This window comes from Venturia canescens, chromosome 6, assembly GCF_019457755.1.
Source record: "Venturia canescens isolate UGA chromosome 6, ASM1945775v1, whole genome shotgun sequence".
NCBI classification, from domain to species: Eukaryota; Metazoa; Arthropoda; class Insecta; order Hymenoptera; family Ichneumonidae; genus Venturia; species Venturia canescens.
The window spans coordinates 3,069,320-3,097,309 of record NC_057426.1 but is presented as its reverse complement, the minus strand read 5'-3'; the positions used below and the strand labels follow the sequence as shown (position 1 = coordinate 3,097,309).

The following is a 27,990-nucleotide window of genomic DNA, read 5'->3' as shown; positions in this document are numbered from 1 at the left end:
GTGGCCCGGCCACAAGGGCAATTTTCTTCCCTCTCTCTTTCTGTCCAATTTCTCAATCTCGCAGAAGGCATTCAGCTCACATTCGAAGAGCGAGGGAGCTTTGACTCGGTTTTCAGGTTCCTTGCTGCCGTGACTTTCGTTGTTTTCAGTTTGTTTTTTATTATTTCTGTACATTTGGGGTTTTCGTCGCCGTTGATGCACCGCAGAACTGCACGCCCCGCACGAACCTCGGCTCGCCGCTCATCTGCCTCCTCCTCCCTCTCAATTTTGTGGCTTTTTTGTGGCGGGCTCTTTTTCAATTCTGCCAAACATTTATTCCTTCGCCGCGCCGCTTTTTTCAACCTCGGAGGCTCTCCTTTCTTTGGCCCTTTTTATCTCTTGCCTCCCGTCCGCGGCATATCTCTGGAAAGTTCGCATATACGACAGTCGCAAGAAGCTCGGGATGCTGAAGATGCACGAGGAGTGCAGTAGAAACGGCAGCGCAACTAAGGACCGTCTATGCGAAGCGGCAAATCCACGCATCCATTGTACTGTCTTTTATTCCACTCCTTGAGGAAAAGAGGGCGCTCAGAAAAGACCGAGAGGGAGTTAAAGGGTGGAGGACTTTACCATACACACATTTGAATCGCCGGAGCTTGATCTGGCCGACAAAAATTCCGACTCTCTTGTATTTGCATTTCAGATTTGTAGGTAGTCTTATTTCGCTCTCTCTTTCCTTCTCTTCCTCTGCTCACCCGCCTTCTTACTCCATTTACTATCTTTCTTTTCGATTTTTTCTCCTCCTCCTCTTTTCCCTCTTCTTCTTTTTTATATTATTTTCGATTGCGACGCGATTGTCCTGTGGCGGCGCGAGTCAAGTTGCCGAGAAACGAACGGGGCGAAGGAGAGAGAGAGAGAGAGAGAGAACGAGAGAAAGGAAGCGAAAGAAGGAATTACGAATTCACGTGTCCGCGGGAGAAGCGAGACCACCCTTGGAAAACTTTTCGATTTTTTTCCGCCCGCTGTTCCCACCCCGAGCCCTCCCTCGGGCTTTGACTTTCTGCTAAATTTAGCGGATTGAAAAATCACTAATTTCAATTCCGAATAAAGAAACTATCGTGACATCGAAGCTCGTGTAAATTCAGTAGAAACATTGTGACGGTTCGCTACCGTCAGTAAAGTTATCCACGTTTAAAAATCATCGAAAAGAGTGAAATCTGGTCGAACGATCTCGTTACTTTTTGGCGTTTAATCGATAATTTGCCATTCAACGAAAAAATACCTTAAACGAACGTTTGTTTATTTTTGTTATTTCCTTTATTTATTCATACAGAATCTCCTTTGGATCTGTCGATGACGCTCCTCTCGCATCGCTCGTCCTCGTCGACGCCAAGTTCATTCTACGACATCGACGAGTATGAGTCGACCTCGGAGGAGAGTTCCTCATCGACGTTGTCCTTGGTAGGGGATCATCTGGACTGCAGTATCCTGACGACGATAAAGCGAGGGGAGCGTGTACTCCTGCCGTGCGAAGTTTGTGGAAAATCGTTCGACCGTCCATCGTTGCTTAAGCGACATATGAGGACGCATACGGGTATGAAAAGTAGCAAGCGTTGAATTTTACCGTGGTACTTTGATGAGTTGAAAAATCAGTCTTCGGAACGGTCGCGCTTGTTTTTCCTTCGAAAACTCGTAATAACGCATCCTTCGTGCTTATCTTACGACGTTAATGACTTTTATACGGGGGGCTCGCGACGGATTGGCAAAAAGTGTGGTCGAAAAACGAGAAAATGAATGGGCGACCGGTCGCGACGAGAAAAACGCTCAAAGACGATTCCAGGAGTTCTTTCTCTCGTGTTTATTGTTCTTTTATACGTATAGGAGCATAAGGGCTGGTGTATTTATACGGGAGGATGAAAATTATCCGTCTAGTCACGCGATACGAGGCTCGATTGAGATCCTTTCTGAAATAAAGGAGAAAAAAAATCATTAACGTCGTGGATTCATCCTGCACGTGGCCGGGACACAAAAAACACTGAATTTCAAAAATTTTCATTTTTTTCCTTGCGTCCCACGATCTCGTGGATCCCGGAGATCTTTTAATGCCGAATTTTGACGGAAGGAGAGTTCGAGTGGAGGAAAATTCGTGGCGAGTTGTCGAAGCGAAAGACGCGAAGAATATTAAAATTTCTCGAGGCAAGCAGCACTGTGTTTTCCCCGTGAATGGAACGAAGTGTAAATGAAAACAGAGTTCGTTGGTAGGAGAATCGATTTTGTGGTAATCGGGCTACATTTCCGTCGTATTTTGTTTTCATATCGAAGGGGAGAAACCGCACGTCTGCATGGTTTGCAACAAGGGTTTCTCAACCTCGAGTTCGCTCAACACGCACAAGCGAATACACAGCGGTGAAAAGCCTCATCAGTGTCTCGTTTGCGGAAAGAAATTCACGGCCTCGTCGAACCTGTACTACCATAGAATGACGCACATTAAGGTGAGTTTGAAAATCTCCTCGGACTTTCGTAAATTCTCAGGACAAATGTGCCACGGAAATCAGAGTCGTTCGATCCTCAGAGGCTCGAGAGTCCCAACGAGGCATTCGCAAAGATTCGAGCATCGCGAAGCGGGGGAATAAAAATATCCGAGAATATCCTCGTCCGAGCGAAATCTCCGGCGGTTCGATGAAAATTAAGGGGGCATTTGATTTCTGATCAAAGCGACGATATACGAGTTCCCCGAGATTCTTCCACTTTCCCACTGGCCCTCGAGGCTCATTATGACGATCATAATTACAGCGCTTTGAAGAAACAAAACAAAAAGAAGCCCTAAAAACCTACGAGAAGTAAAGAACGGTTGGAAGTTAGTGGAAAGCACGTTGAACACTCGGAGCACAAACAACGCCATTCAGGAACAGAATTTCTTGTTCAATGGAATTTATGCATTTCCAGATGTAAATATATATAATATAAAAGATGCATAAAACGCGTGAGAGGTTCGAGAGCTGCGCTCTCTCGCTTGTGCAGCCTCTCAATACGGGCGTCGCTTAGCCCCATATAAATATAAGCCCATACATATAAAACACGAGCCGGGCATCGTGCTGACCACACCACAAGTTTATTGCCCGCGTGCAGCGTTTTTTTCGCGCGCTCTTTCATTTATTGCTCTTGCCTAGATTATGCTGCGCGTAAGCCCGGTAGAACTGTACCGCATGTGCACAGTTGAGTAAAAATATATGTGCAGGTAGGCTCGAGATACAGATATATGCGCGATCGGGAGTCTCGAGCGAGTGATTGGTCGCGATTCGCGATGAAAAAGGCGTAAACGATGCTCCGAAAAGGCGGATCCGACGCCCTTCCGTTTCCCTCGGGTCCCTTTGTACGCTCGCGTATAAATATTGCTCGGGTATCGGTGAGTGTACGCGAATGCGTTTGTATGCTGAGAGAAAAATGTTTGGAGGAACGGAGAGGCGAGATGAGAGAAGAAAAGAGGAAGATGGGCGCGCGGAGGGGGGCGGAGAAAAGTTTTTATTTATCGGAGAACGGAAACTGCATGAGTTTCTCTAATCCTTCGAAGTAATGATATCTCCGGTGGAGCCATATAGGCTGTTGGGGCTCCTCTCTTGCCATCAGCTACTGTAATTGGCCCATTACTTGCTACCGCTTGGAATGCAATCCAATTAGAGAGACAGAGAACGTATGTACCCCGGGGCCGTTCTTCGTTGCCACCGCACCGCTTTTATATATCTTTTATATGCACGCACACACTCGCCTTTGTTTATGTACGCGGTATATATGCGCGCTTATGCGCTCAATCCCGCATGCTCCTGCGTTCGAGTACTCGTTCATTTTACCGTGTAGAAAAGCTTCGTACATGTGTACACTTTGATTCTGTGTACGTGCTACCTCCGAGGAAAGTTTCACTTATGCGTACGCTCCGCCAGAAACCGACCACGCCACCACGCATCCTCGTCCCTCTCTCTCTCTCTCGCGCGCGCGTCCTCGCTCTCTTTCTCGCTGCTCCTTGGCTCCGCCGCATCTCTTCCACTTTGGTGAAACGTTGAGCCAGGGCAGCCTCCCGAAAAAAAGAGGGGAAGGAAGACAAGGACGTTTCTGGAGTTTTAACGAGCGCTTTGACAGTTCTCGTTTCGGGGGTTCCTTTTTTATACCGAAAAGGTGATCGATCTCTGGCACTACTTATACTCCTAATCTCGCCAATGTTGATTCGCGTTAAAACGCACGAAAACGCTTTCCCATCGGCACGCTTCCGCCCCGAATATTTTTCCCGTCTTTCGAAACTCGACTCCTGGAGCCGAAATATTCGCGCTCGCGAGACACGGGGCTTATTATCCCCGCGACGGAATCAATCGATGCACGTTCTCCGAGGATCATCTCACCCGTGCGCTCGCATTCTCCCGCCTCGCAAAGCTGTGTTTATCCATTCGATGCATCTCGCGCACATACGCGCGCCCCGCCGAACTCCCCGCACGGAACATGCGTGAACGCAATATACTCGCCGGCTGAAAGATACTCAAAGAGAATCAGAAGCAGAACGAGGGAGGGAGAAGAACGGAGGAAGAGAAAAGCGAAGAGCAAGTCGTTCGATACCTGCCGTGACTCCGCGGCCTCAACGATCCTATCGGCAGGTGCATCTTCCTCCGGATTATCTACCTCTATATACATATCACGTAGCCAATATACGTATAGACTTTTACGGTCCACATATAACGAGAGCGACTTCTCTCTCGTCCCTTGCACCGGTTTTAGTTTTGCGCTCCGGTACGTTCAAACTGCATGTGCGTATATGAAAAAACAACACTCACACGCACGTATGAATATATATAAATGTATGTGGAGGGCTTGAAAATCCGAGCTCAGATTTGCCCGTGAGCCAGGAGCAATTCATTATCGTCATTGCGAACTAGGCAGCTTCGCCATTTCGTTACAAATTACATCCTCGTGCGTCTCGCGATTCAATGCGTGTATCGAAGCTTGAAGATTCTTCTTCTCCTGTACGCGAGATCAAACGGATTGTTGGCCCGTGGACACTGCATGGCTGCTAATTTGCAGCGACGAAAATTTCAAGTCTTCAGAACTTGGGAACTGCTTTCTTCAATTTGGCCCCTTTTTTGAATGAGAAAACTTGATTTTTCTTGTTTTTTAATCACTCTAGTCGATTACTGAGGAATTGTTACCCCTGAAAGGTCTCGTAAGTTTAGCGCTCCGTACATTCACGGATGGGATAAAGAGTTTTTAAAAGTCCAAGTGCAGATTTGCACCAGTGTGGTGAGTGGGTGACCTCGAAGGGAGTCCACGGCTCGAATACCAGCGTTACTGAGCGAATGCTTATTTTTCTTTCTTTCATTTCTAAGTGAACGATCGTTGGCTGTCGCGGGAACTCGATTTTTTTATCTCTACAATCATTTTCGTATCGAGTATTCGGTGCTCTGAAATTTTACTTTTTTCTTCACTTCTTCCATGAGAAAAAAAGATTGTGGGAGAGCGAAGATTGTACAGAGCCACTGTTTGGTCGCAGTGAATTTGAAGTAAAAACGAGGTTGCTTCGCAGTCGAAACGAGCTTCCGTTTTTATGGTGCATTAAAATTTATTTAAAAGAGATGAGCGAATGAGGGATTGGAAATTTACAAAAAAAATTGGTACATTTATTGTTCTATTAAATTTACAGGTGAATCATCGAATTATATACATTTATATAGGTAATTTGACGTTTTCAGGAAAAACCTCACAAATGTTCCCAATGCTCGAAATCATTTCCCACCCCGGGTGACCTCAAGAGTCACATGTACGTGCACAACGGACTTTGGCCATTCCGCTGTCACATCTGCAGTCGTGGCTTCAGCAAACCGACCAATCTCAAGAACCACATGCTCCTCCATCTCGGAAGATGTTCCAACAAAAAATTCATCAAGTCGCTGCCTGACTTGTGACCCATTCAAAATTCAATCCCACTCGTAATTTCTCTCTTGTCGAATCATTTACAAACGAGGAAACAATACCATCTAAACACATTGGCTTATTCATTATTTTCGAATTACGTACAATTTCACGAAAATAAAACTGAGTGAGCTACGAATGAGGATGCGAGAAAGACAAAATTTCGAGGGGGACCGATAATTTTCTACGTTATAAGAAATCGATATAATTCGTTTAATTTTATCTCATTTTTTGTTTTGTTTTTATTATTTTCAATTTTTTTTTTTAATTTTTTTTTTTATTATTTTTTTTCGTTATTAAATAGAATAATTGAGAATTCATGTGCCAGATCCCACAAATACTCGAATCATACGTTAATTTCAGAGTTTTATCGAGTCAGCTTCCTATCGGCGTATCGCCTTAATTCGTGTTTCGTGTGTGTTATTCGATACTCTTCGTTTACATTTCCATTTTCTTTCTCGTGTAAGAGCGAATCTTCAAAATAACGTAATGACGATTTATTCCTTTCTTTTTATTTTTTCTTCTTTCAAATTCTCCTTTTTTCTCGTTTCAACGTGATGCATAACGTCACGTGCTCAATTACTATAATACAGCGATCGAATGAAATTTTATACATAAACGTGCGACGCAGTCTCACAGAAACATCGACGCTTTCACGAGTCTAAATATTTTCGACGACTTTTTTTCCATACGACACTCGCGAAAATTTGCTCGAAACTCGCTCTATTCGTCGCACCCCGATCGAATCTTTGTAAATTGTATATTATTCTGCAATATATATATATATATATACTCTGTGTGTGTGTAATCGAATTATTAAATATACGTATTGACCGATAAATACTTTTGTTGAAATGAGGGGAAAAAAAACAAAAAAAAAAAAATAAATAAAACAGAGATCGACCAGAAACAGCAACGAATATTGTGCAAAAAAATTTGGCATTGCGCGAGCGTGTCGTGATCAAGGCGAAGGAACGATAATGAGAGGATAAATTCTGTACGTTTGTAGTATTTTGCTTTGTTTTTATCTCTTTTCTGAATAGATTTCTATTGAACGGAACACAATTTGGAGATATTTGGATTGCATCTTTCTGCCTTTACTTTTATCGTCTTTTCTCCGAGAGTATTTTGCCATTTTCTTGATTCTTTACTCCAAGCCTTGAATCCAACTCGTTCGTTCTTTATCATCATCTTTCCGTATCACTCCCCGTTTTCTCTCCTCGTTATATGTCAGCACCACCACTTCCGAGTCCCGCTTTGGAATCAGCTGGCACTTGCTTGAGAAAACAATCGTCCAAAAACTGCGCCATCGACAGGTACAAATGACCCCTCACACCTGCCAAACTGTGACTCACGTCTGGATATACCTGGCAATTGAGAGTGTTGAAAAATTCGTTAATTCGGGTATATTTCAATTTTATTATTTATCGTTGGATTCGGGAGTTTTCGTCAAATTCTCAACGCGCATTCCGAATCGAGCAAATCCGCTTTATTTCAGATCGTATTTCAATAAAATACGGTTGGAAACGAACTGATGCGAAAGTCAAAATTGGGGAAGGAGTTATCCCGAAATTCCGTGATTATTTTCGCCTCTTATTCAAGCCGGTAGTGAAAAACTCGGATTTGGAAACAAAACGATTACAACAATTACATTTTTTTTTTTCATTTCTTTTCTGTCTCGAAGGAAAATAAAAAATCTATAATTTCCTCTTCTTTGACGAGCTATCGGGAATTTTCATTCGACTTTGTGGCTTCTGTTTACCGTTGTTTCAGCCAGGAACAAACTGCATTATTTCTTGTGAACTGTTTACTTTTGACTGCTGTCAGCGGAATCATTCTTCATTGATCTCGTTGAGTTGAAAATATAGAATTTATAGTTTCCGGAATAGTTTCATCAGAACGAGGGGGAATACTGTCATTAGTCCGAACAGCCATAAAATCGACTTACGATTATTCGCCGCAGTAGCGTTATAAAAATAGTGTCTCGTACCTGTTGGCGAAAGAGGATTCCTTTTTTGGCGAGATGACGAGCGAGAGCCATAGACTGTTGAAACTGCACATTATCGTCTGCAGTACCATGTACGAGATAAAACATTTTATTGCGCAGGTACTCAATTTTATTGTAGACATCGGACTCGGCGTATCCCTTGTAGTTGGACGTTACGTTAGGCAAGCCCATGTATCGTTCTGCATACGCTGAGTCTGTAACGAGCGAAAAGATGCAAAAAAAATTCTAAAATTATTAATTTTTGTCAAATTTCAACTTTTCGTCAATTTTTTACGCAATTTTTCGTGCTTCCTGGATCTCTTATTAGCGAAAATGTACTCGCGATCTATTGGAATGATCCTGACACGCGTTGGTAGTTGTAAAAAAATGATGAAACATCGTCCAAGTTGAGTCCGATGATGGCGAGTTAAAGAAAAACGAGTTTATTTTACCATAAAGTTTCCACGATACGATCGGAGCGACGCTGATGCCGCATTGAAAGACATCCTGCTCGGGCTTGGCGAGCGCGAGCGCAGCAGCGAAACCCCCGTAACTCCAGCCCCAAACGGCGACTCGTCGTTTGTCAACGAAATGGAGGGAGTCACGAAGATACTCGGTAACCTCGAGCTGATCGTCGACCTCGACGGTTCCCAATTGATAATAAACCTCGTAAAGCATCTTGTAACCCTGCCCACCGCTGCCTCGTCCATCGATCTGAGCCACTATCACGTTTTTCCGACTCGCCAAATACGTGTTCCAATCGATTTTGAACATATCCGTGACCAGCTGGGAACCAGGCCCACCGTAAACTTGGACTACCATCGGATAACGAGTTATCTCGTCTTCCCGCAAACCCGGTGGCAAATGGAGCCTCACTTGGGCGTTGTAGCCACCGCTTATCTGCACCGGGAACGTCTTTATTTGGGGAAGCGCTATTTTGGCTATTCTTTCCTGAAATTTCGTAGAAAAGCATTTGAGGAAGTCTCCTTCCTTCTCATTGCAATCTCATCAAATTGTGACGAAATTTATCTTCTCGACGAAAGCCCAAAGTGCAAAAGTTCCAACGGAAATACGCAATCGACGATAAAAAACGTTCAAAGGCTGCTGCACTTACCCTGAGGAGAGTATTATTTTGGAGCAAACTGATGAACCGCGGTGCGGGGAGCTCAGTTTTATAGAGAGCAACGGTCGGCACTCCAGGGCCGAGGCATTCGAGGACGAAGTATTCGAGGCTCGGTGAAAAAATAGCGTTGTGATACTGACAAGTTTCTACCGCTTCTGTAAGACATACAGCACTTTTGATCAACTTTGAAAATAATATTCGAGCTGGTTTTCACAGTCATTGTCACGCCATTATCACGTTCAACAGCGACACACGAAGTGCTTTTCTCAACGGGATTCCAAGAGCGAAAACGACGGATTCCATTTTACAAAAGATCTCGAAACGAGAGGAAATTTTGAAACGTTCCATTGGGAAAGGATTTTGTACGATTGGAACGGAAAATTCGATCTTCCTTGAGCAAAATCGATTCGTTTTCGCGTCCAATTGGCCGTCGGTTCGAAAGCCGATGAAATCTTTCGATTTTCATTAGATTCATTTTGACGTTTTTCTTGCGATTAATCGATTGGCAAATGGAGTCCGAATCGTTCTGCGAAAAGGTTGAGAAAAGTATACAAAAATATATAAACACACTGAGCAATATATTTATTCACATAAATATATGCACTTTTCTCATGCCGTCGATCATGAAAGATGCGACAAGACACAGACACCGAACATCAACAAACGAGTGTGATATCTAAACGTGGATCATTATTATATCAGACTCGAAACGTGAAAAATAAAACTAAAGACAAAAGAAAGAACGAAATCGATTGAAAAAACTGTAAATGCTTCCTAAACATTGAGGTAATGAGGATTCAAATAAAAGAAAAATCAAAAAATAAGTAGTCACGTTCATAAAACATTGATGCACGTATACAATCGAAGTGCTGAACATTTCTCGAGTGACCTCATTGTAACAATGAACAAATAAACGTTTACAATAAATGAAAAGTGAAAAAAAGAGAGAGAAAAAAACGATGAAACAGCCGATAAAATATGGAGAGATGCACTCGGTCGATAGTGACGTAGAACCCACGCAAAGCCACTGTTGTTTCTCACCCCATGGCTATTATATGTCTCGTGCCAACGATTTATCATTGCCATAGAATAATAAATTATTGAAAAATCAATGCTCCGAGTTGTAGAAAAGAGAAAAAATATTGTTTCCGAGTACTAAATTTCACGCAATCGCTTGCCATTAATGAAATTCCCGGCGAGCATGATCGATTGAATCGTATTCGAATGATCGTTCAAAAGGGCCGAAATTTTTATATTTTCGTACACGATTAATATGATAATCATGGTGTTAGAATATCATGCCAAATGAATGAAAATAAAGGTAAAAAAATTGCGAAATGTGGAGAGTGACCGTACTGGCAGATGTGACGTGTTCGTTGGTGTCCGTCTCGTTTGATAATCCTTCGTTAAGATCCGTTAATGCAATATTTACATCGCTCGTTGCATCTGCGAACGTTTATTTTTTTTCCAGTGTAGAAAGAAAGATTGAGAGAAAGAGAGAGAGAGAGAGAAAAGCAAAATTATGTCACGTGAAAATACAAACGAGATGATGAGATTGACCAGTGGATAAAAACACACGAATCTTCACTTGTTGTATCTTAGAATATTTAGTTGCATTAAAATTAGCGATAAAAATCGCACCATTGGTGATTAGCGACGTGCTACATATTCACACGACTGATTAGCGGTACGACGAAGTTGTTTCTGTTCGTTGTTGAAAAACAAAACGATAATCATTCGAGAGTTTGGAGTGTCGAGAACAGCGATAAACAAACGCATAAAGAAACATTGCTCGTCTAACGAAAGCGCCGCATTTTCGCCCCTCGCTTCGCTCAAGATTCCCATCAATCACAGCACACTCGAATCACTCACACGGATAATTGCACACACGCGCACGAGAGCCCCATTTGAAACATTTACGCATGAGGCATTTCGTGTCGAATATATCCCTGGCGAAACAATAAATGAGGAAACGGCTCCGTTTCCTTTTTCGTTTGACTCGAAATACCCCATACTTTTATCGTAAACAATGATATAATTTACATTTATCTGGCAAAAAACATAATTCATAGTTAAATAAAGACGATCTTATGGAATAGTGAGAACAACGTTTTTCATTCTACCGTCTCTACCTGGATTTTCTTATTTGGAGAACAGCATCTCGCCTCGTGTGTCAATGCGCTCATATCAATGCGCACGAGTCGCACAGAGAGAGGATATTCAAGAGAAAAAGAGAGAAAGAGCGCACAGCGAAAGAGAGGGAGATTAAAACGAGTCATAGACACACAGATCGATAAATCAGGGCTATCAAGCTGCTTCTTTTTTCGCATCATTTATTGTGATGCCAAGAGCTCATTAATTCTCTCATTTTTCTTTCACGAAATCATACGCCCATGTAGAACTGACCGCCTCGTACCTCCAACAATGATCGCATTGAACCAGCTGTTAAGAAATATTCTCTACAATTATAACACGTGCGTGCGTATTTATTTCATATTATTAAACTGTTTCTTCCAATGATTTATTTCAGAGCTCGATCTTGAGATCGATCATCGAGGGATGCGAGAGAAACAACATTTTTTTTTTTCGTATTTTATCAGAAATTCTATTTCCCTTCGGTATTGCTTTCAATTTTCTTTAAATCGTTTTGAGCTCTGAAATTTACGACAATCTCTCATGGTTTATCTACTGCTAAAATCGTTGATTTATCGTAACGAATATTCAATTATTGACTTCCAATCAATTTCGTTGCAGTGACTTTTGAATATTTTCAGTAAGAAAAGTTGACTTAAATTACTGAAGTAATTAAGCTTATCGAATAAAATCTCGTGTACTATTCGCTCTTCGGTACGTGTCTGTGTTCGTGTGCGTGTATGAGTAATAAAATGCGATGTGATATCGAAAAGCTTAAGGTATTCCGAGGACATTCTTATCGCGAACAAAAATCCTCGTGGATTTCGTTTACGTACTCAAAGTGTCAAGAAATAAATGCAAAACGAAAGTCTGGCATTTTCGCGATTAAGGTAGATCATGCCCGAACGATCGTATTTTATGGGTGTCTAAATTCCGTCGATTTTCACTCCCTAATTAATCATATAATCCCTTTAAATTAATGACAGTTATTAATTCGAAATTGTAAATACATTTTTTCAACTTATCTTTTGCCAAATGAAATTACAAGCCATCAATTAATCGGGGATCCATCACTGACTAAACCCGACATTTCATTCGTCCCTGGCTAAAATACTATAGTTTTTTACGTCAAAAATCACTTTAGAGAGCGCAAAGGGAAATGGGTAAAAAATAAGTGTTGATAAAAAGACAGAAAAGGCTGTGACAGGAATGGCCCAAGCCAAGAAGAAACAAAATGCCGGAATAAACAACTTTGAGATTACGAGTGCTCATTTTACCAATTTTTTTCAATCTTTAACGAAATATATCTGTATCACTAGCAATTTTTCTCAGAACTTCATTATATACTTCATTGTTATCGTGTACTTTTTCATAAATTTCGTAAGAAGCGTTCATTCGTAATATGAAAAGATAAACTATTTTTAAATAACCGATAAGACGAACCATTTGAAATTTGATACGCGATAATTTTAAGACTTTCTTAAGAAAATCGTTTCGTGCATGAACTACCTTAACTGAGGGGACAAAATTTGCAAACGCATCAATTTCTACGTAACGCTAAATATTGCTGAATAAAAGTTGAATGAGTTTTCCAGGATTCTTATTGTACGTACGAAAAAATCCTCGTGAATTGCGAGCTTCGAAAATGCCTCAGAAAAAATTAGATCAAGAAATTTCGTGAATAAAATTTTCGTAATTCAGTGACTTCTCAACAAGCGAATTCTCATCGTCCTCTGTGCCCGGAGACTATTCGATGGATCTCCAATCCTCGGAAAACTCGATTCGTATATTAATCTGCGAATTTTTCGAGTTATATGGGAAGTGATCAAAATACTGCTCAGGCGATCCCGAGCCCTCGCTCCGAGGTCCGAATGAGCCCGGACGAGGGATTAGAGCGATGACACGGTCCAGAGATGCGAGTGATTAGGGTTGAGAATGAATGAGACTGAATTTATCAACCGGATTGAAAAATATGTACAAAAACGATGTTTTTTTTGTTAATTTATGCAATAAAATGTTTGAATTTTTGTATCAGTAGAATAGAAATGTAAATCGATTGTTTATTCAAATGTAAAATAATTGTAAAAGTTTTTTCATGTTTTTTACTCACTTGCGGCCGGTTTACTTTTGTTCTTATCCTTCTTGGCAGGGGGTGGTTCGACGACGCGCTGATCCTTGTTCACAGCGTTTTCGACATCGGCCTCGTACTGCTCGCTCCAATCATTTTGGTCGGTCCAGCTGCTGTACCGATTCGCGATCCCCGCGTGGAGGTCCGTTTCGCTATCGGAAAGCGCATATCGACCTTCGGCCTTGGCTGCTTTCGAACAAGTTATGCAAACCGCCGGATGCAATGATCTACCGATTTCCGGTAGGATCGAGCTCACGCGATAGAGGTGACGCTGTCCTGGTCTCAACGGCGGTATGCCGATGAAATATCTGCGGGAAATCTTCATTTATTTACCGATCAGTTGACTTTTTTGTCGTTTTTCTCCCCTTCCAGGGAAGCGGCTGGATTTTTGAAATTTTGGAACCGGAAGTTCAACCGGTTGCTTTTGGCAGTTCAATTTTTGTATCGATCATCGATATTCTCTCGGAGGTTCGAGCTTTCGAAAATAATGAAATTATGAAAAATCGTTTTTCGATCGCGCCTCGGTCAGAGTTTTCAAAGACTTTTGTAGCTCTTTCTCAAAATCGAATTTTGCCCAGTTTTCAATAAATCTACGTTTTTATCTTGTTCCAACAGAAATATCCGCACGCGTTTCGCTTTCAAACATTTTCCGACTAAACAACAAGTTTGGCACTCTCGAGAAAAAAAATCTGTCGACCAGCTGTTAATTAGAGGAATGAAAAGGGGGGAGAAAGCGTTCACTCACATGGTATTATTATCTTGGTCCCATGCTAGTATTTTGACAACCTCGCACCGACCATGAGTCAACGGTACGACCTGCTTTTTCAACACGTTAACCCAAACTATGTGCTTGTAATAGCCAGCCTCCGGTCCATCTCGCACCGGCGCTATTGCTATGTAGCTGCTCCCGTTTAGCGAGAATATCGGCGATTCTGGTGGCGTGTCAACCCAGCCCTTGGATTCTGTGATTCTCTGAATTTCCTAAGATGGAAATTGCATTCGAAGAGTGAGCTGGCGACGTCGAGTTTCGAGATAATTTCTATCGAATCTTCGTGACGAGCCAATTTTATTGAGGAAAAAAATTATCGTAAGTCTTCGTTTCTTACATTTTCAAATCTTTTCAATTCGTGGGCAATAATCCAGAATAATTCAAGTCGCGAAATCAGTTTCATGAAACTTAATTATTTCGGTTTTCGAACGTTTTTTTCAATATGGAAAAACGACTGAAATAATCTAGGGAAGTTCATCTCGCACCGAGTCAGTCAAAAATGTTATTGACACAATTTTTCACGCGCCTTCGTGTCATAATGAGTGTTCGAACGTTTGGCATTATTAAAACATGCCAGAAACGTCTGAAAAACAAGTTTTTCTCAATTACATCAATATTTTCGCACCCGTTCCTCATATTTTATTGGAAATCCCTAGCCCGAGTTGCGTCCAACGGAAAACGCAGTCTCCGGTTTCAAAAAGCGCGCGGTTGCAACGTTGTCGTCGTGAAAGTAAAACATGGATTGACCTTCCAATAATCACCATTTTTCGAGAAAAAAATGATTGATTGCGAACTTTATGAGTTTGAATTGACTTTACGAAGCTGTGAACACATTCTTCAGATATTTTTCTATCACTTATGAAAGTTTCTGCAAGAACTGTTTGTCGATGTGCCTGCAAATTTCATATGAAGACGAGAAAACCACTGAAACTCGTGAGAGACCGTCTGTTAATTTGGAGAATCCGTTTTAATTTTTTTCTCACGAACAAAGTATCCTCGGGCCTTGAAATTTGGACATAATTTTTTAATTATTCATTGCTGTATTGAAATTTTAAAATCGAAATTTCTTTGTTGATACGATTACCAGATGAACTTCCTTAAGAAAAATGTGTCAGTGGCGACACTTTCGTGGCACACGAATACGAAATCGACACGTTCGGTGTGTACGTTTGTAGAGGAAAAAATAGGTGGATGTAAGATCGATTGACAAACCTGACAGCGCCAGAGTGGACTCTTGCAGACGGTGACTATCGACAAATTCTGAGCTCGTGTAAGCCACGTTACGCAAACTTCTGTCACCGAGATCCACGATGCGGTGGTGAAATAATGTTCTCTGTTTCAAAGACAGGAGAGAGTGAGAGAGAGAGAGAGAGAGAGAAAAATAACAAAACTTTGATGTATCGTGAATATGGATAAATGTTGGATTCTCATGTTATACGAATACGGAAGTGAGTATACAGCGGTGCAAAAGTTTTTCAATTAAGGGTCTAAAAAATAAGTGAGAAGCTCGGTCAGAGTGCAGAAAAAGCTTTTTTCTACGATCCTTTGAAGGGAAAGAAATTCAAGCTTTCTGGGAATGGCAGTTTTCAAATATTTTTCATTTTCAATTTTTTATTAAGCAGGGTAAATAAACTCACACATGCTCGATCGCAGCTGGCGGTTCGACTATCTTCGTGCGAATTTTCGTTGGATCGGCAAGATCGGCAACGAACAGATTGACCAAAGGGTTCGGAGTTCCGGGCTGGAAAAATCATCGTTTCACTACGATCTCGATAATACCTTGGGAGCCAACTACTTTTACTCTTTATTTAAGTCCTCCTCGATGCTATCACTACGCAGCAATGCGCTTGCCAAACTATAATAACTCCAGGATTCGGGCTTTTCTCCTACATTTTTTTCTCCCAGTCTCAAATCGAGTTCTCACCTTCGGATACCTCAGCGATCGTATGTCGGGATAAAGAGCTTTGCTTTCCTCCCCGAACCATGGAATGTGCATTTCCTCGACCTGGGAATCGTTGAACGTTGCGTACAGCATCATGTGCCCGTCTTTCGACATCCAAATTGCTTCTGCACTCCGCAGCACCTCTTCTAAAAATTTCGTATCGAAACCGTTTCCCTTAATAGTATGAGACAATTTTGCTTTTTTCATTGCTCCAACTTTGTGAGAAAAATTGAATTATAAATCGAATAATTCAACAGAGCGGTGAACCGGAATCCCAATTTTTATGAAACGATCACGTTTGCAATTCGAAAAAGCAATTGAATCAAATTTCATCAAAAGAAACACCGAAAACTTGTTCACAAATTCGATTCCAACCCAATTTTTGTATTTTATTTCGTAATTTCCTTTCGAAATATCGAGAGTAGCGATTACTGCATGAAACGAATAATAAAAATTGACTGGAATTTTTGTGAAAAAATTATTCAAGACTGAAAAAACGATAAATCATTTTTTTAATTAAAATCCTCGATCTATTTAAGGTAGATGGGCGACGGCTGCGTGATCTTTGCACCGACTATATTTGTCGAAAATTTCAAAAGGCTTCAATAATTTTATTATTTTTAAAATAAAATCTGTAGAAAAGCAGCATTTTCCTAAAATTTTATTATTAAAAACACGTTTGAAGAGTTCGTTTTGACTAGCGTGGTGCAACAGCTGCCGCTGCTGTTGATGTCACGCTGACAGTTTTGTTTCAAAATTTTACAGGTTACGAAGCGAAGTTTACTGTCCAAAGTTCCATTGCAGTGGAGGAAAATGAAAAAATGATCGATAAAAAAGTTAACCAGGATAAAAATGGTCGTTTCGTAAAAACTGACAAAAAAAACGTGGCGAGGCAAACGAACGAGAAAATATGACCAAACACACGTGACCGTATATTGAATGCAGCGTTGCCAAACGTTACCAAACGTCGTGTGATCCGAATGATTTCTCATCAAATATTTTAAAACATTTCCGCCGATTTTCAACGGTAAAGTTCAAAAACTCTTTTTTTCTGCGAAATCTTGGATATAACTAATGAAAAAATTCAATAACTTTTCACGTGTGTACGACGACGATCTTGCGAATTCAACAAATACTCATTTTTGCCTACAAAAAATGTCACCGCGTAATCTTGGATAGCGAATATTCACCCATCCACCTTAAAAAGTTATTCCGGTTCGTGCGATTTCATCAAAGTTGATGAAATCCTGAAAAATAATGGATGAATCGATAATTTATAAACGAAGAGAAAGAGCAGAAGGTCTCGCCCAGAAAAAGTACCTTCGTAAAGCCAATCGGGAAATCCATTGGACATGATACCGGGCACAGCAGTGTCAGTGACTCGATATTCGGTGTTACTCGTTGGATCGGTTTTGTAATAAATATCGTAATCCTGTACCATGACGAGTCCATGGCCACGGGGTGTCCACTGGGCATAAAGTAGATAGGGATGGACGTATTTCTCCGGGTTTGGGGTGAGTGACAAAGTTTCACTGTAAACGAGGACCGAAATTTGTAAATGGTTGTGAAAGCATGTTGTGCGAGCTTGGGAGGGATGAACTAACCGTGTTTTCACATTGTAGACGGTATATTGAGCGAGGTATGAAAACCGAAATAGTTTCTTGACGTTTTGAGCGATGAGAAGATACTGCTGATCCGGTGATAAGGAAAATTGCACGGGATTTAGCCGCCTCTGTAGAGGAATAAACATTTTTTCGAATCATCGATATTCCGGGTCACATTTCGTAAGCTTTGTGTACTCGAATTAATGATTCAACGGTTTCGAATACACGAAAGTCAAAGAAGATCGTCGAATCAAAAGAAAATTTACAATTCAAAATATTTTGTCTCTTTTGTAACGTCGCTTTGTGTCAATTGTGCAGAAACCTTTTGTACCGGAAGGCACGTTATTTTTATCAGGCCCTCGAACAGCCTCGATTCGGCGACTGATATTTATTCAAGAATTTAAATTTTTGCCTCACGATTCGGGACTATTTTTTAAAAAACATTTCTTCCCTTCTCTCTCATTATTCAACGTCCGTTTTTCTGGATTCTTAACCGTTGGAACATTTCCGTTCACCAACATTTTAATGGATTCTTTTATTCGACGTCTTTTCGTCACTCTTTTTTTTTAAGGCCTTTTATACACTTGAAATGGGCGGAAAAATCGAAATTTCGTTTATTAAATATTCTTCAAGTACAATCATCTCAGCTCATACCAAATTTCTACCACTTATTATTTATTATAATAAAAGCCAAGGCCTGGACGAAGGATTTCGTATTTTGTTGGAAAAAAAATTGTAACAAGAAACCGAAAATCCAGCGTCTCAAAAAACGAATTTTTTGTTAAAACTCTCGCCATTTTTTGTTAAATCAAAATTTCTGCAAATCCTTCGCCCAGGCCCAAGCTACTATTACAATAAATAAGTGGTATAAATTTAGTATGGATCGAGTTAATAGTTTTTCAGTTACCTCCACCACAACTGTTGCTCAAAAAAGGGTGTTACTGTAACGCATCTGGAGTTGCGCCAAAATTTGAGAAATTTTTTGAATACATGAACGTATGCACTGATGAATGTCTTTCACAGTTTTTCAACAAACATTTATTTTCTTCTCGAAAAAAAATCAAGAAAATCGCGTTTTTTCGCTCGCTCCAAGTGTTCGTCAGGCCTTAAGAATTTTCGTGAAAAATTCCTTACGAAAGTCTCGTTCGGCATGAGACTGTGCGACGTGACGTTGGGATCGGAGGCGTCGAGCAGCGATATGCCACCCCAGGCATCTCGATAGCATATATGACGCTCGCTCACCCAAGTACCATTGAACAACGGAGGAGATAATTCTCCCGATAGCACCTTGTAACATAGCGAAGATTATATAGAAAAAAAATAAGAGGAACAGATACCAAAGGGGGGCGAGAAGGGAGGAGAAACTCTCGATCGGTTTTAAGGGGATGGGAAAAGGGAACAGCTGATAAGAGGCATTGAGGCTTGTCTCGCTGGCAGGATCCATTGTCAACGAAATATTCTTTCATGTTACGTGAGGCGTCGGGGACTGGATCTTTTGTCACTTTTCCCGGTGAAAAATGACGAGAAAATATGCTTTTTATTCAATCAAACGATATTGAAGATTAATGTCGCTATTTCTTAACAGTTTTTTTTTCGATTGGGAAAAACGCCACGGGGATTGATGAGATTTTTATTGAATAAGATTATTTATAAATTTTTCCCGATAATAAATAACCCGAAAAAGCTTCTTCACGCTACCGAGTCGCTGGGTTTTTATTGAGACATGAAAAACGTACTTGTTCGATGAGAAATATATGTGAAAGGTACGTAGATTATAATCGGATCGTGAAAATGATAAAATACTCACCTCCGAGAGCCGTAAACGGGTGCCCTTAACACGAGGACCCTCGTCGGGGGGTGTTAAAAGCGCCACGGACGTGACGATCAAGGCGAGGACCGCAATGATTACCAACAATGCTATCAAGATTCCTCGCCAATTTCTCTGATTGGGGTTCGTTGAAACGAGCTCCTGTTTATCACGAAATAAATCATCGTCAATACACCTTTCCCTTTTGCTATTGCTGCGAAGTTTATCGCTTTTCATTCCGCTTCTCTTTTATTTCGATCGCAATCGATATATTTTCTCCCATTGTTTCATAAAACATAACGAACCATTTATTTGAATAACTCGAATTTTTTCTACAACAAATCTTCAAAAACGAGCCTCCCGAAGGGCCTGGCGCGAGTATTCCGCCGATATTTCGAGTGCCAGAAAAATTGGAGCACCGCGCCCCAGTATCGACGAACTCGTATATTTTCTCCGGCAAATATCTCAAATTTTTTTCACACCGATGCGACTCCGTTTGAATGGCAAAGGGAAAAGAAAGTTTCTCTCTAAGGAGCAGTCCGTGCGAGCGCGGAAGCAGCCACAGATACGCACGTACAAAAAGCTACGTGTATGCCAGTGCCAAGTTTGCTCAACCATTCCATCAACCTCGTACACGATTGATTGAGCAAAGAGGGTGAGAGAAAGGGAGGCAGGGATCGCAGTGATGGAGGTCAATATCGAGTCAGGCCGATATCGTAAAACTCGAGAGTGAGAGTGAAAAAGGGACGAATTGAAAGAGCGAGAGAAAAAAATGAAAAATTTTAGTTGAAACGCGAGGCGAGTGTATTGTTTTTCAAATCCACAGGTGCTTCGATCGAGTCTGCTCTCTCGTTACACCTGCAAAAATCTCGTCCACACTTTTTCCTTTGCCCAAGAAAATTATTTACACGGAGACAAATTTCCAGTAAAAATTACTACGGTGCCAGAGCATTACATCGTAACATTTCATTCGTACTAGGCTATGCCGTTGCAACGTATTAGTTAGGATGAAAAAAATAACTATTTGTTTCAACAAGAATTTAGTTTGGTAGTTACAAAAATAATAGCTAAACTAAACTTTTATCCATGCTGGAAAATTCATGTGGACTGATTATCTGTTTAATTATTGAAAATGATGTAGAAGTAAACGATTTTCAAGGTATTATCAACAAATTCAAGTAACTAAGTATTTGTTCCAACGATAATTTTGTTTCGCAAACAAGAAGAAGATTTTGCACTAATTTATATTTAAAGCAATAGATTATTCATTATGCGACACACTTCTGTAGACTATCAGTTTAATTAATTGTCAATAACGCTTAGTTAATGAACCCGAAAGCTAGGAATACGTACAAAAAAAGTTTTTCGTACCAACAATTAAAATAAAGAAAATCGAGTATTTGATAAGCAGCAATTTAGTTGGTTAGTTAAGAAACCAAGCAAATCCGTTTAACCTAATTTTAAAAAATCCGACCATCAAAATAATTTGTTTTTTTTTTCACAAATCATGTTGGCTTTTCAACAAATTTTGGGTTATATTGAACCGGCCAGTATGATTCGATTTGCAAAATATCATTTATCATTCTCAACAAAACCGTTTAGATACTTCAGTACTTGATATTCAAATAAATATATCATAAAAGTGTGTTTAAATAAAGTAGAAATAAGCAAATGTTTCGAGTTCTTCGAACAAAAGATTTGCTTTCTCTCGCTCATATCAGTTAATTCACAAAAGCAAAAATACACCGATTCGAATAAAAATGAACTGTTCGTTATTTATCCCAAGCGGATCTTAGTTAAGGAAGTTGAGGCTGTACAGTCATTTTTTTTACCCATAAGTTATGACCTGTACCTTTCAAAAGTTAGGCCAGTATACAGTTTGACAATGTTGCATACACTTTAAAGAAAAGTTGGGGAAAAAAGACGAAAAACTGGTGAAAGCTCAATCGAAAACACGAACGGTGACGATCCTAGCCTCAAAAAACTGCACGGGAAACAGACTATTATTAATATAATCTCAGCAAATCTCCTAATAAATCTGAAAAAAATTAACATTGTTCGGCAAGCCTTGCTCATGTTGCCCAAAAAATTTCATATTTTTAGCATCATTTTTAACGGAGATATCACTGAATGTGTCTTGACTTCCATAAGATTACATGTTATTTGGCCCAAATTGTTATTGATTTTTCTCAGCAACAACGCTCCTAAACTGTCTGAAAATTTAACTGATTTTTTTTTACACTTCACTTTATAAGATGCAATCGGTTTAAAAGCGATGACATCATTTTCATTCTAATGCCTCAACTTCCTTAATATATGAAGAAACGAAAACATTTGGTTGTTACAACGACTCTTTATCTCAGTGCATTTATTTGACCGGAACCGTAGTAATTTTGACTGGGAGTTGAGTTGAGGGAAGAAACCGAATTGCCGGGTCAAAGATTGGGGTTGAGAGTGGTAAGAAATTTCGTAATTAATAAATCGCGGTGATAATTATTTGAGAATTAGGTAAAGGGAAAGAGAATGAGGAGGCTTGCGAGGAGTGCCTTAAATTTCGAGCGTTACAGCGACGACCTGTTTCCATTTGGAAAAAGCTTCTTCGAGGGAAGCAACGTTCCTCGGAGTTCTTATTAAACTCACGTCTGTACGAGAGGAACATTGTGAACGAGGCCGGAGAAAGTGGTCCCCCGCTCTCTCTCTCTCTCTCTCTCTCTCCAGTTTCGTCCACCATCAAACGTTATTTATGTGTGTGCACGGAGAAAAAAAGCAGCGCTTCGTTTCGGCTTGTGGTGCCCTCTGAAAATTCAGGCTTTGAATAACTCGGGAGGGAAAAAACCCGAAAAATGCAAAGGAGAATAGCGTGCGCGTCGGATCGAGCTGCTGCCGCGGTCTCGCTAACGACGCAGCACAGCTTCCCAGCTCCCTTAAGAACCCTCTCGACTCGGCGGTGCTTCCGACGTGAATAATTACCGCCGGAGCACACCAGCCACTTCAATATATTAATAAACGTAGTAGAGAAAAAATGGCTACGTTAAAGGCTCGATGGAATCGACGAGGAGCAAAGAAAAGGAGCGAGAGAGCGAGCTCGAAATAGGTGGCCTTGCTCCGCCGATCGGAAAATAAATCGAGTGCTTAAAAAAAAAGTGTATCAAATAATTATCCAGGCGAGATTGACTGTCGATGGCATCAGGATTATCGACTATTTCAAAAGCGCGTTTCCACTCGACGATGTCAAACTTCCATCGAATCCGAAGAAAAGTTAAGTTTCGCAACGATATTTCATGCAAAGACGATGCCAAATGCAGAGACTTTTGTACCAAAAATTACTATGTTTTTATAGTAACGTCGGACCACATCGATATTATAATAATAATCGCTACAGAGTGCGTCAAGTAATGCAAAAGTTTAGAGAATCATTACCACGGTTCATAGTAAATAACGCGCTGTACTACATCAAAAATGAACACCGAGCGAATTTTTATCAAACACATAGTAAATAAAGAAATGATTTGATGAAAATTTAGGAGATGACATAGCAGTCGTTTCTCTGTGCTATACGAAAAATTGCATAGTTTCGTATTTTCCCTTTGACTAGTTTTTATTTCATCCCATCGAAGGAGGGTCCCTACTATGCCTCGTTTCTTTTCTTTTTATCGCAGCCTTCAATGTTCCATGCGGGGACAGTCAATTACAACGTCTATTTAACGAGAAGTGACAATTATCGATTTTCACCGCATTTGAGGGGGTCACCACTTTGCCCCAAAATTTTTTTTTTTCAAAATTCGAGAAATAAGCAGGTGGAATCAGTTTTGGGACATAAAAATAAGTAAATGACCATGTGCTAATCAACAAAACTCGTTAAATTCCTTAAGCAGGTTGAAGCGTATCTTATAATAAAACTATTTTCCAACTTCGCACATTAAATTTTTCTAAACAGAAAGCTTAAGACAGTATTAAACTTCCGGCAGGATATTCCGATGGTTGACCGTCGTGAAATTGAGATATTTATTGTTGAAGTTTGCAATTTTTTGAAAGCTTCCTAAAGAGCCCATGTTTAACCTTGTCATTTTCGACAATGAATATCTCGATTACCAGGCGGTGAAACCTCTTCAATTAAGCGCTATTCAAGAAGATTCACGTAAATATTCAATTCATTATTTTGGAATAATAATATCTAATGTATTTTTCGTATGTCGCTTCAATTTCCTTAAATTCCTTAAGACGATGGATCAGTCGGTAATCACACCTCGAATTATTGAAATTGAAACTCTTTGACATCGTTCGTCCGATTAAAATAATAAAAATGTCATCGTACCCAGCACGATCGCAAAAATCCGATGACATTTTTATTTTTTCGATCAGACGAACGGTGTGGAAAAATGTCCTTTTCAAAATTTGCAGCTATCTCTCTCGCACTCACGCTTGTCATTACCGACTGATCCATCATCTTAACCGGTTGACTGGTATTGGATCATATATGTACAAAAAAAAAGTCGGGCCCATTCTGATTTTGTATCATATGTGTACATATTGAAATAACTTTTTCAATTTTCAACCGATTTGGACAAAAATTGGTATACAATGGTTTTTTGGGTCGCTGAGTAGATTTTTGAACTTAATTTTCACCTCAGTACCCTTGGAAATGGGAAAAATCGAAGGTTGAGGGTGAAATTTTTCGTTTTTTCAATGGATTCTCATGCTATATGACATGAAAATTTTGAGTTTTTTATCACACTCGACAATTTCATCGAAATCAAACAAAATTCGCTAGCCCCGAGAAATGTGAAAAATAAGGGTTGAGGGTGAAATTTGTTAACTTTTCACTGCGAAAATTTCACGCTTTATCACGTGAAAATGGAATCAGCAACCGTGAAAACCCTCAGAAATAAATTATCGTGATTTTCGGTAACATATTGGCTCGTACCAGTTTTGGCACAAAAACTGAAAAAAAACAACCGGTTAAGAGGGCCGCTTTGCCCCATACTCCCCTAGAACTCTACTTCTACGGCACCGTAGTAGCTTTTAGTGAGATTTTCTCCCCGTCCAATAAAACGGCGATATAGAACCCCGCTGGTACAAAACCTCGAGAATTTTGTGAAGATTCTGTCTTTTCTTCTTTCATTTTTTCGTGGATTTTTTATTATTCAACTTCGAAGTAGAACTATTAATAATTCGGTTAATCATTAGTTATTCGAACCAAAAACCCATGTACTTATCTTGTCGTTAGATGCGTGGATGGCCAAGAAAAGAGACAGGAGACAATATGGATATGATAACTTTATTATTTTCGTATATGCTTGTGGCTAGCCCAGAGACAACTAACTCCTTGAGCGAGACGATCTCCCTAAATTTCTACAATTAAGAGTATGGATCAGTCGACTAACCTCACTTGGAATTTTCGAAATCGATATTCTTTGAGACAGTTTGATCGATTAAAAACAGGCTCTGTCAGCCTACGCAGAACGATGGCAAAAATCGATTGACAGAGCCTTTTTTTAATCGGTCAAACTGTGTCAAAGAATTACGATTTCGAAATTTGCAACTATCTCTCTCGCACTCACGGTTGCGGTATACCAACTGATCCATCCTCTTAAGAGGGGGTAAACGGTGGTCAGTCGACTGTCCCTACCTATGTGCGCTTGGCGCTAGATTTTAAATTCACCACAATTTATCTCGCAAATTCATCCGAAATGTTCGTCCGAAAGTCTCTCCGTGTGAAATTCATTCGAAGGGATTGCCAGCGAGAAGGAGCGCGCCGCTTCGGCATCGGCGGGCACTCGTCGGCCAGGTTCGAGTCCGCATCCCCAGCATTTCCGGGATCGAGAGGTAGCGCCAGCCCCGCAAGCATTTTCCTCCGCTCGTTTCGCGAGGAAGGCTCGAATCGCGCGTGCGGCTTCGCACGTTTTTCCGTGTGCATGTGTACTCGGCGTGCACGTACGGGAGTCGGGGTTGAGAGAAGCTTTTAGCCTCGGGCGTACTCTCGTCGGGGCAAGTCAGCTGGCTCCTGGTTAAATCGATAGAGAAAGGGCCGTCGTGCTGCCGCTGCTCGCGGAGTGTGTGCAGCGCGATTGCTCCGCACGTTCGACGACTGTGTTACGTGCAAGCGTTGTGCACGCTACGCGTTCGCGTAGCTCCAAAAGGAGGCGCACGGCGGGCGCGATTCGCGGAGATAGAAAAGCTCGGAAATTGAGGCGAGCGTTAGCGCGAGCCGAGTCCCTCGGACGCGGGGAATCGTCGAGCAACGATGCGGTTGAATCGATCGTTTTCAGGGATTTGAGCTCGACTGGCCTTGGCCGAAACGGGCTTTTCGGCGGGAGCGACTCGCTCCGGTGCACGCTCGCACTCCCGGACACGAGGCATCGAGCGTTCGAGGCAAATCGATCCGGAATTTCGATCGTTCGAATGAAACTTGAACGGAGGAAAGGGTGGAAGAAAAAGCGAGCTTTTCCTCGGATTTTTCCCTCAGAACCCTCCGATAAACCATTCGGCCCTGCATCTTTTTTATTCTCGACTCTCCCAGCCAGTTTTGCCCGCACGATCGCTCTGCGCCCAGGAAACGTAGATTCTCCCCCGAGGATAGGCAACTCGCTACTATTTCTGTGCCGTCACTCGTAAAAGAGCGTTTCCCGAGCGTTCCCTCGAGCCCGGAAGATAAGGTCGGGTGACGCGCTCATGAAAGAGTAACCGCGCATTCGTCTACTTTATTTCCCGGCCTCTGAAAGGACGCTCGTCGAAGCGTGTTTGTCGCGACCCCGGCGTAACCTTTGCGCGCATCGTAACGTTGAAAATGCGAAAAAACTTAGGCAGAGCGTAACTCGAGGGGCGGGGCGAGGGTTCGAGGGGGGAAGGACGCGGACACCTGAGCGGAGATCCGCGGGCGGTTGCCGCGAGCTCTCCTCCGCGGTGGGGAGCACCGGATTTTCTCTCGTTCGCGATGATTATTTTCTTCGCGACGGTTTCGTTGAAACTTTGCGACGGTTTCTGCTCGTTCGTTGCCTCGGAGTGGCGCTCGTTTGTCGCAGAGTCCTCAAAAGTCCGAACGGCACGTGAAAGTACCGGCCGCGACGTCGGAAAGGTCGAGGCACAAAGGCTCGTCCGAACGCGAGCGGCCGCGCTCGCGAACGCTCGTTTTTAAATGGCGAGGATCGGCCCCCGTGAATCGTTGGTAATTTCCACGGTCAATTAAGGCCCGAGCCGATATCGGGAAACGCTCCAGGCTCGAATTCCGATTTATCGCTCGCCCGCGATCCCATCGCGGCTTGTCTCTCGACACTCTTGTCGTCCGTGCGTGACCCCGCGCCAGAGTATTTTCGTACATTGATTAAGACCGCCGAATTGCGAGCCCGGGGAAAAAACACGCTGGAGCCGAAACGAACCTCCGCAAGATTGACGCGAACCACTCTCGCGGCCTCTAGCCCAACAAACTTCGCTTGTCTTCCTACCTAACTCGCCTTTTGCACGAACCATTTTGTGGCCTGAGAACACGTGACTGCGCGCTCAGCCAATATCAATATCAAAATATTTGTGCTCGCGAGACCGAGAACGGACAACCCGTTCTGTCAATCAACCTTCGACACTCGTCTCGAGTCTCTCTCGTTTTCCGATTATCTTCGAACCTAAACTTCGAGCAACTGAAATTACGCGATCCCCGATTCTGGGCCGACAAGCACCGAAAATTTGAGGAAACTTCGTTCGATTCCGATTGTAAATATTCCAATAAAACGCTCGCACATTTACAGTTAAGAAAAAGCATGATTCTAGCTTAATAATTATTGACGGGAAATCGACTGAAATCGCTGACAGTCCGAACGCGTTGAAAAATATTTTCCTCGTCCGAGATCCATCAGCCGTTTAGTCGATTTCAAAACGTTTTCTGTGTCGAATAAACTGAACGAGTCGAGGGTTAAAAATGAAGCACGAGAAGCCAAAAATGACTTCACAGCAACAAAAACTGAACGAAATTGTAAATTTTCATGAGAATAAAATAACTTCCTGCGGGAAATGAGGAATTTTATTTATCATGAAAAACAACCCCACTTTCCCTGTAAAATTGAAAACCCTTCGGGATCGACTCGATCGCTGCGAGCGTAAATTTGACGTTTTCATAAATTCGCTTAACAAAATTGAATGAAAGGAATGGTTTCGTTGTTCCAAAGTGACAGAGAAAATGAGCCCTCGATCGAACGGGTTCTTTCGAAAAAGCACGAACGAAAAATCCAACGAATATTTTGATGTTTAAAAAATTATTTTAATTGTAAAAATGATTCGGTGTGATGTACCTCGTCGTCGTACATATTGTCGTTATCTGCCATCGCTGCCGAAGTTGAAGTTTGTTGAAAAGGATCGTCTCGTTATGAATTTGTAGCTCGAAGCGTTTTGTCAGTTTCTTTATTTTCCATGAAACGCTATTGTTCGAGTCGTTTCCCCTTCCGGCGAAGGTCGACGGAGCGATTCGACTATCTCATTTGTAATCCGAGAGAAAAAAATTGAGATGACTATGCGGCGTTCGCTCGCGGGCCGAGCGTCACTAGCTGCGAGCCCGTCCTACGGTCTTTTTGGTACTGAGATA

The 27,990-nt window shown here is 41.5% G+C and overlaps 2 protein-coding genes across 3 annotated transcripts in view; one reads left to right on the top strand and one right to left on the bottom strand.

Annotated features, from left to right (window-relative positions):
• LOC122412202 (zinc finger protein 664-like) overlaps window positions 1–5,921 on the top strand; it is an 8,484-nt gene extending 2,563 nt beyond the window's left edge. The window contains exons 4-6 of the mRNA XM_043421594.1: window positions 1,313–1,573; window positions 2,302–2,471; window positions 5,709–5,921. Coding sequence (XP_043277529.1) covers window positions 1,313–1,573; window positions 2,302–2,471; window positions 5,709–5,921 — 644 coding nt within the window. The remainder of the gene's footprint in view (window positions 1–1,312; window positions 1,574–2,301; window positions 2,472–5,708) is intronic.
• On the bottom strand, window positions 5,615–27,990 carry Dpp10 (Dipeptidyl peptidase 10). Of its 2 annotated transcripts, XM_043421578.1 has the most exons (15): window positions 27,701–27,990; window positions 19,422–19,583; window positions 18,749–18,901; window positions 17,615–17,742; window positions 17,331–17,542; window positions 15,993–16,156; window positions 15,706–15,809; window positions 15,281–15,401; window positions 14,045–14,280; window positions 13,282–13,607; window positions 10,395–10,484; window positions 9,030–9,193; window positions 8,368–8,866; window positions 7,919–8,130; window positions 5,615–7,295 (listed from the first exon to the last, which is right to left on the bottom strand). In XM_043421578.1, exons 1-15 carry the CDS (start codon window positions 27,731–27,733, stop codon window positions 7,152–7,154), a joined length of 2,748 nt encoding a protein of 915 aa, XP_043277513.1. In that variant the 5' UTR covers window positions 27,734–27,990; the 3' UTR covers window positions 5,615–7,151. The 2 variants fall into 2 exon arrangements, with proteins under 2 accessions (XP_043277513.1, XP_043277514.1); XM_043421579.1 differs by lacking the exon at window positions 10,395–10,484.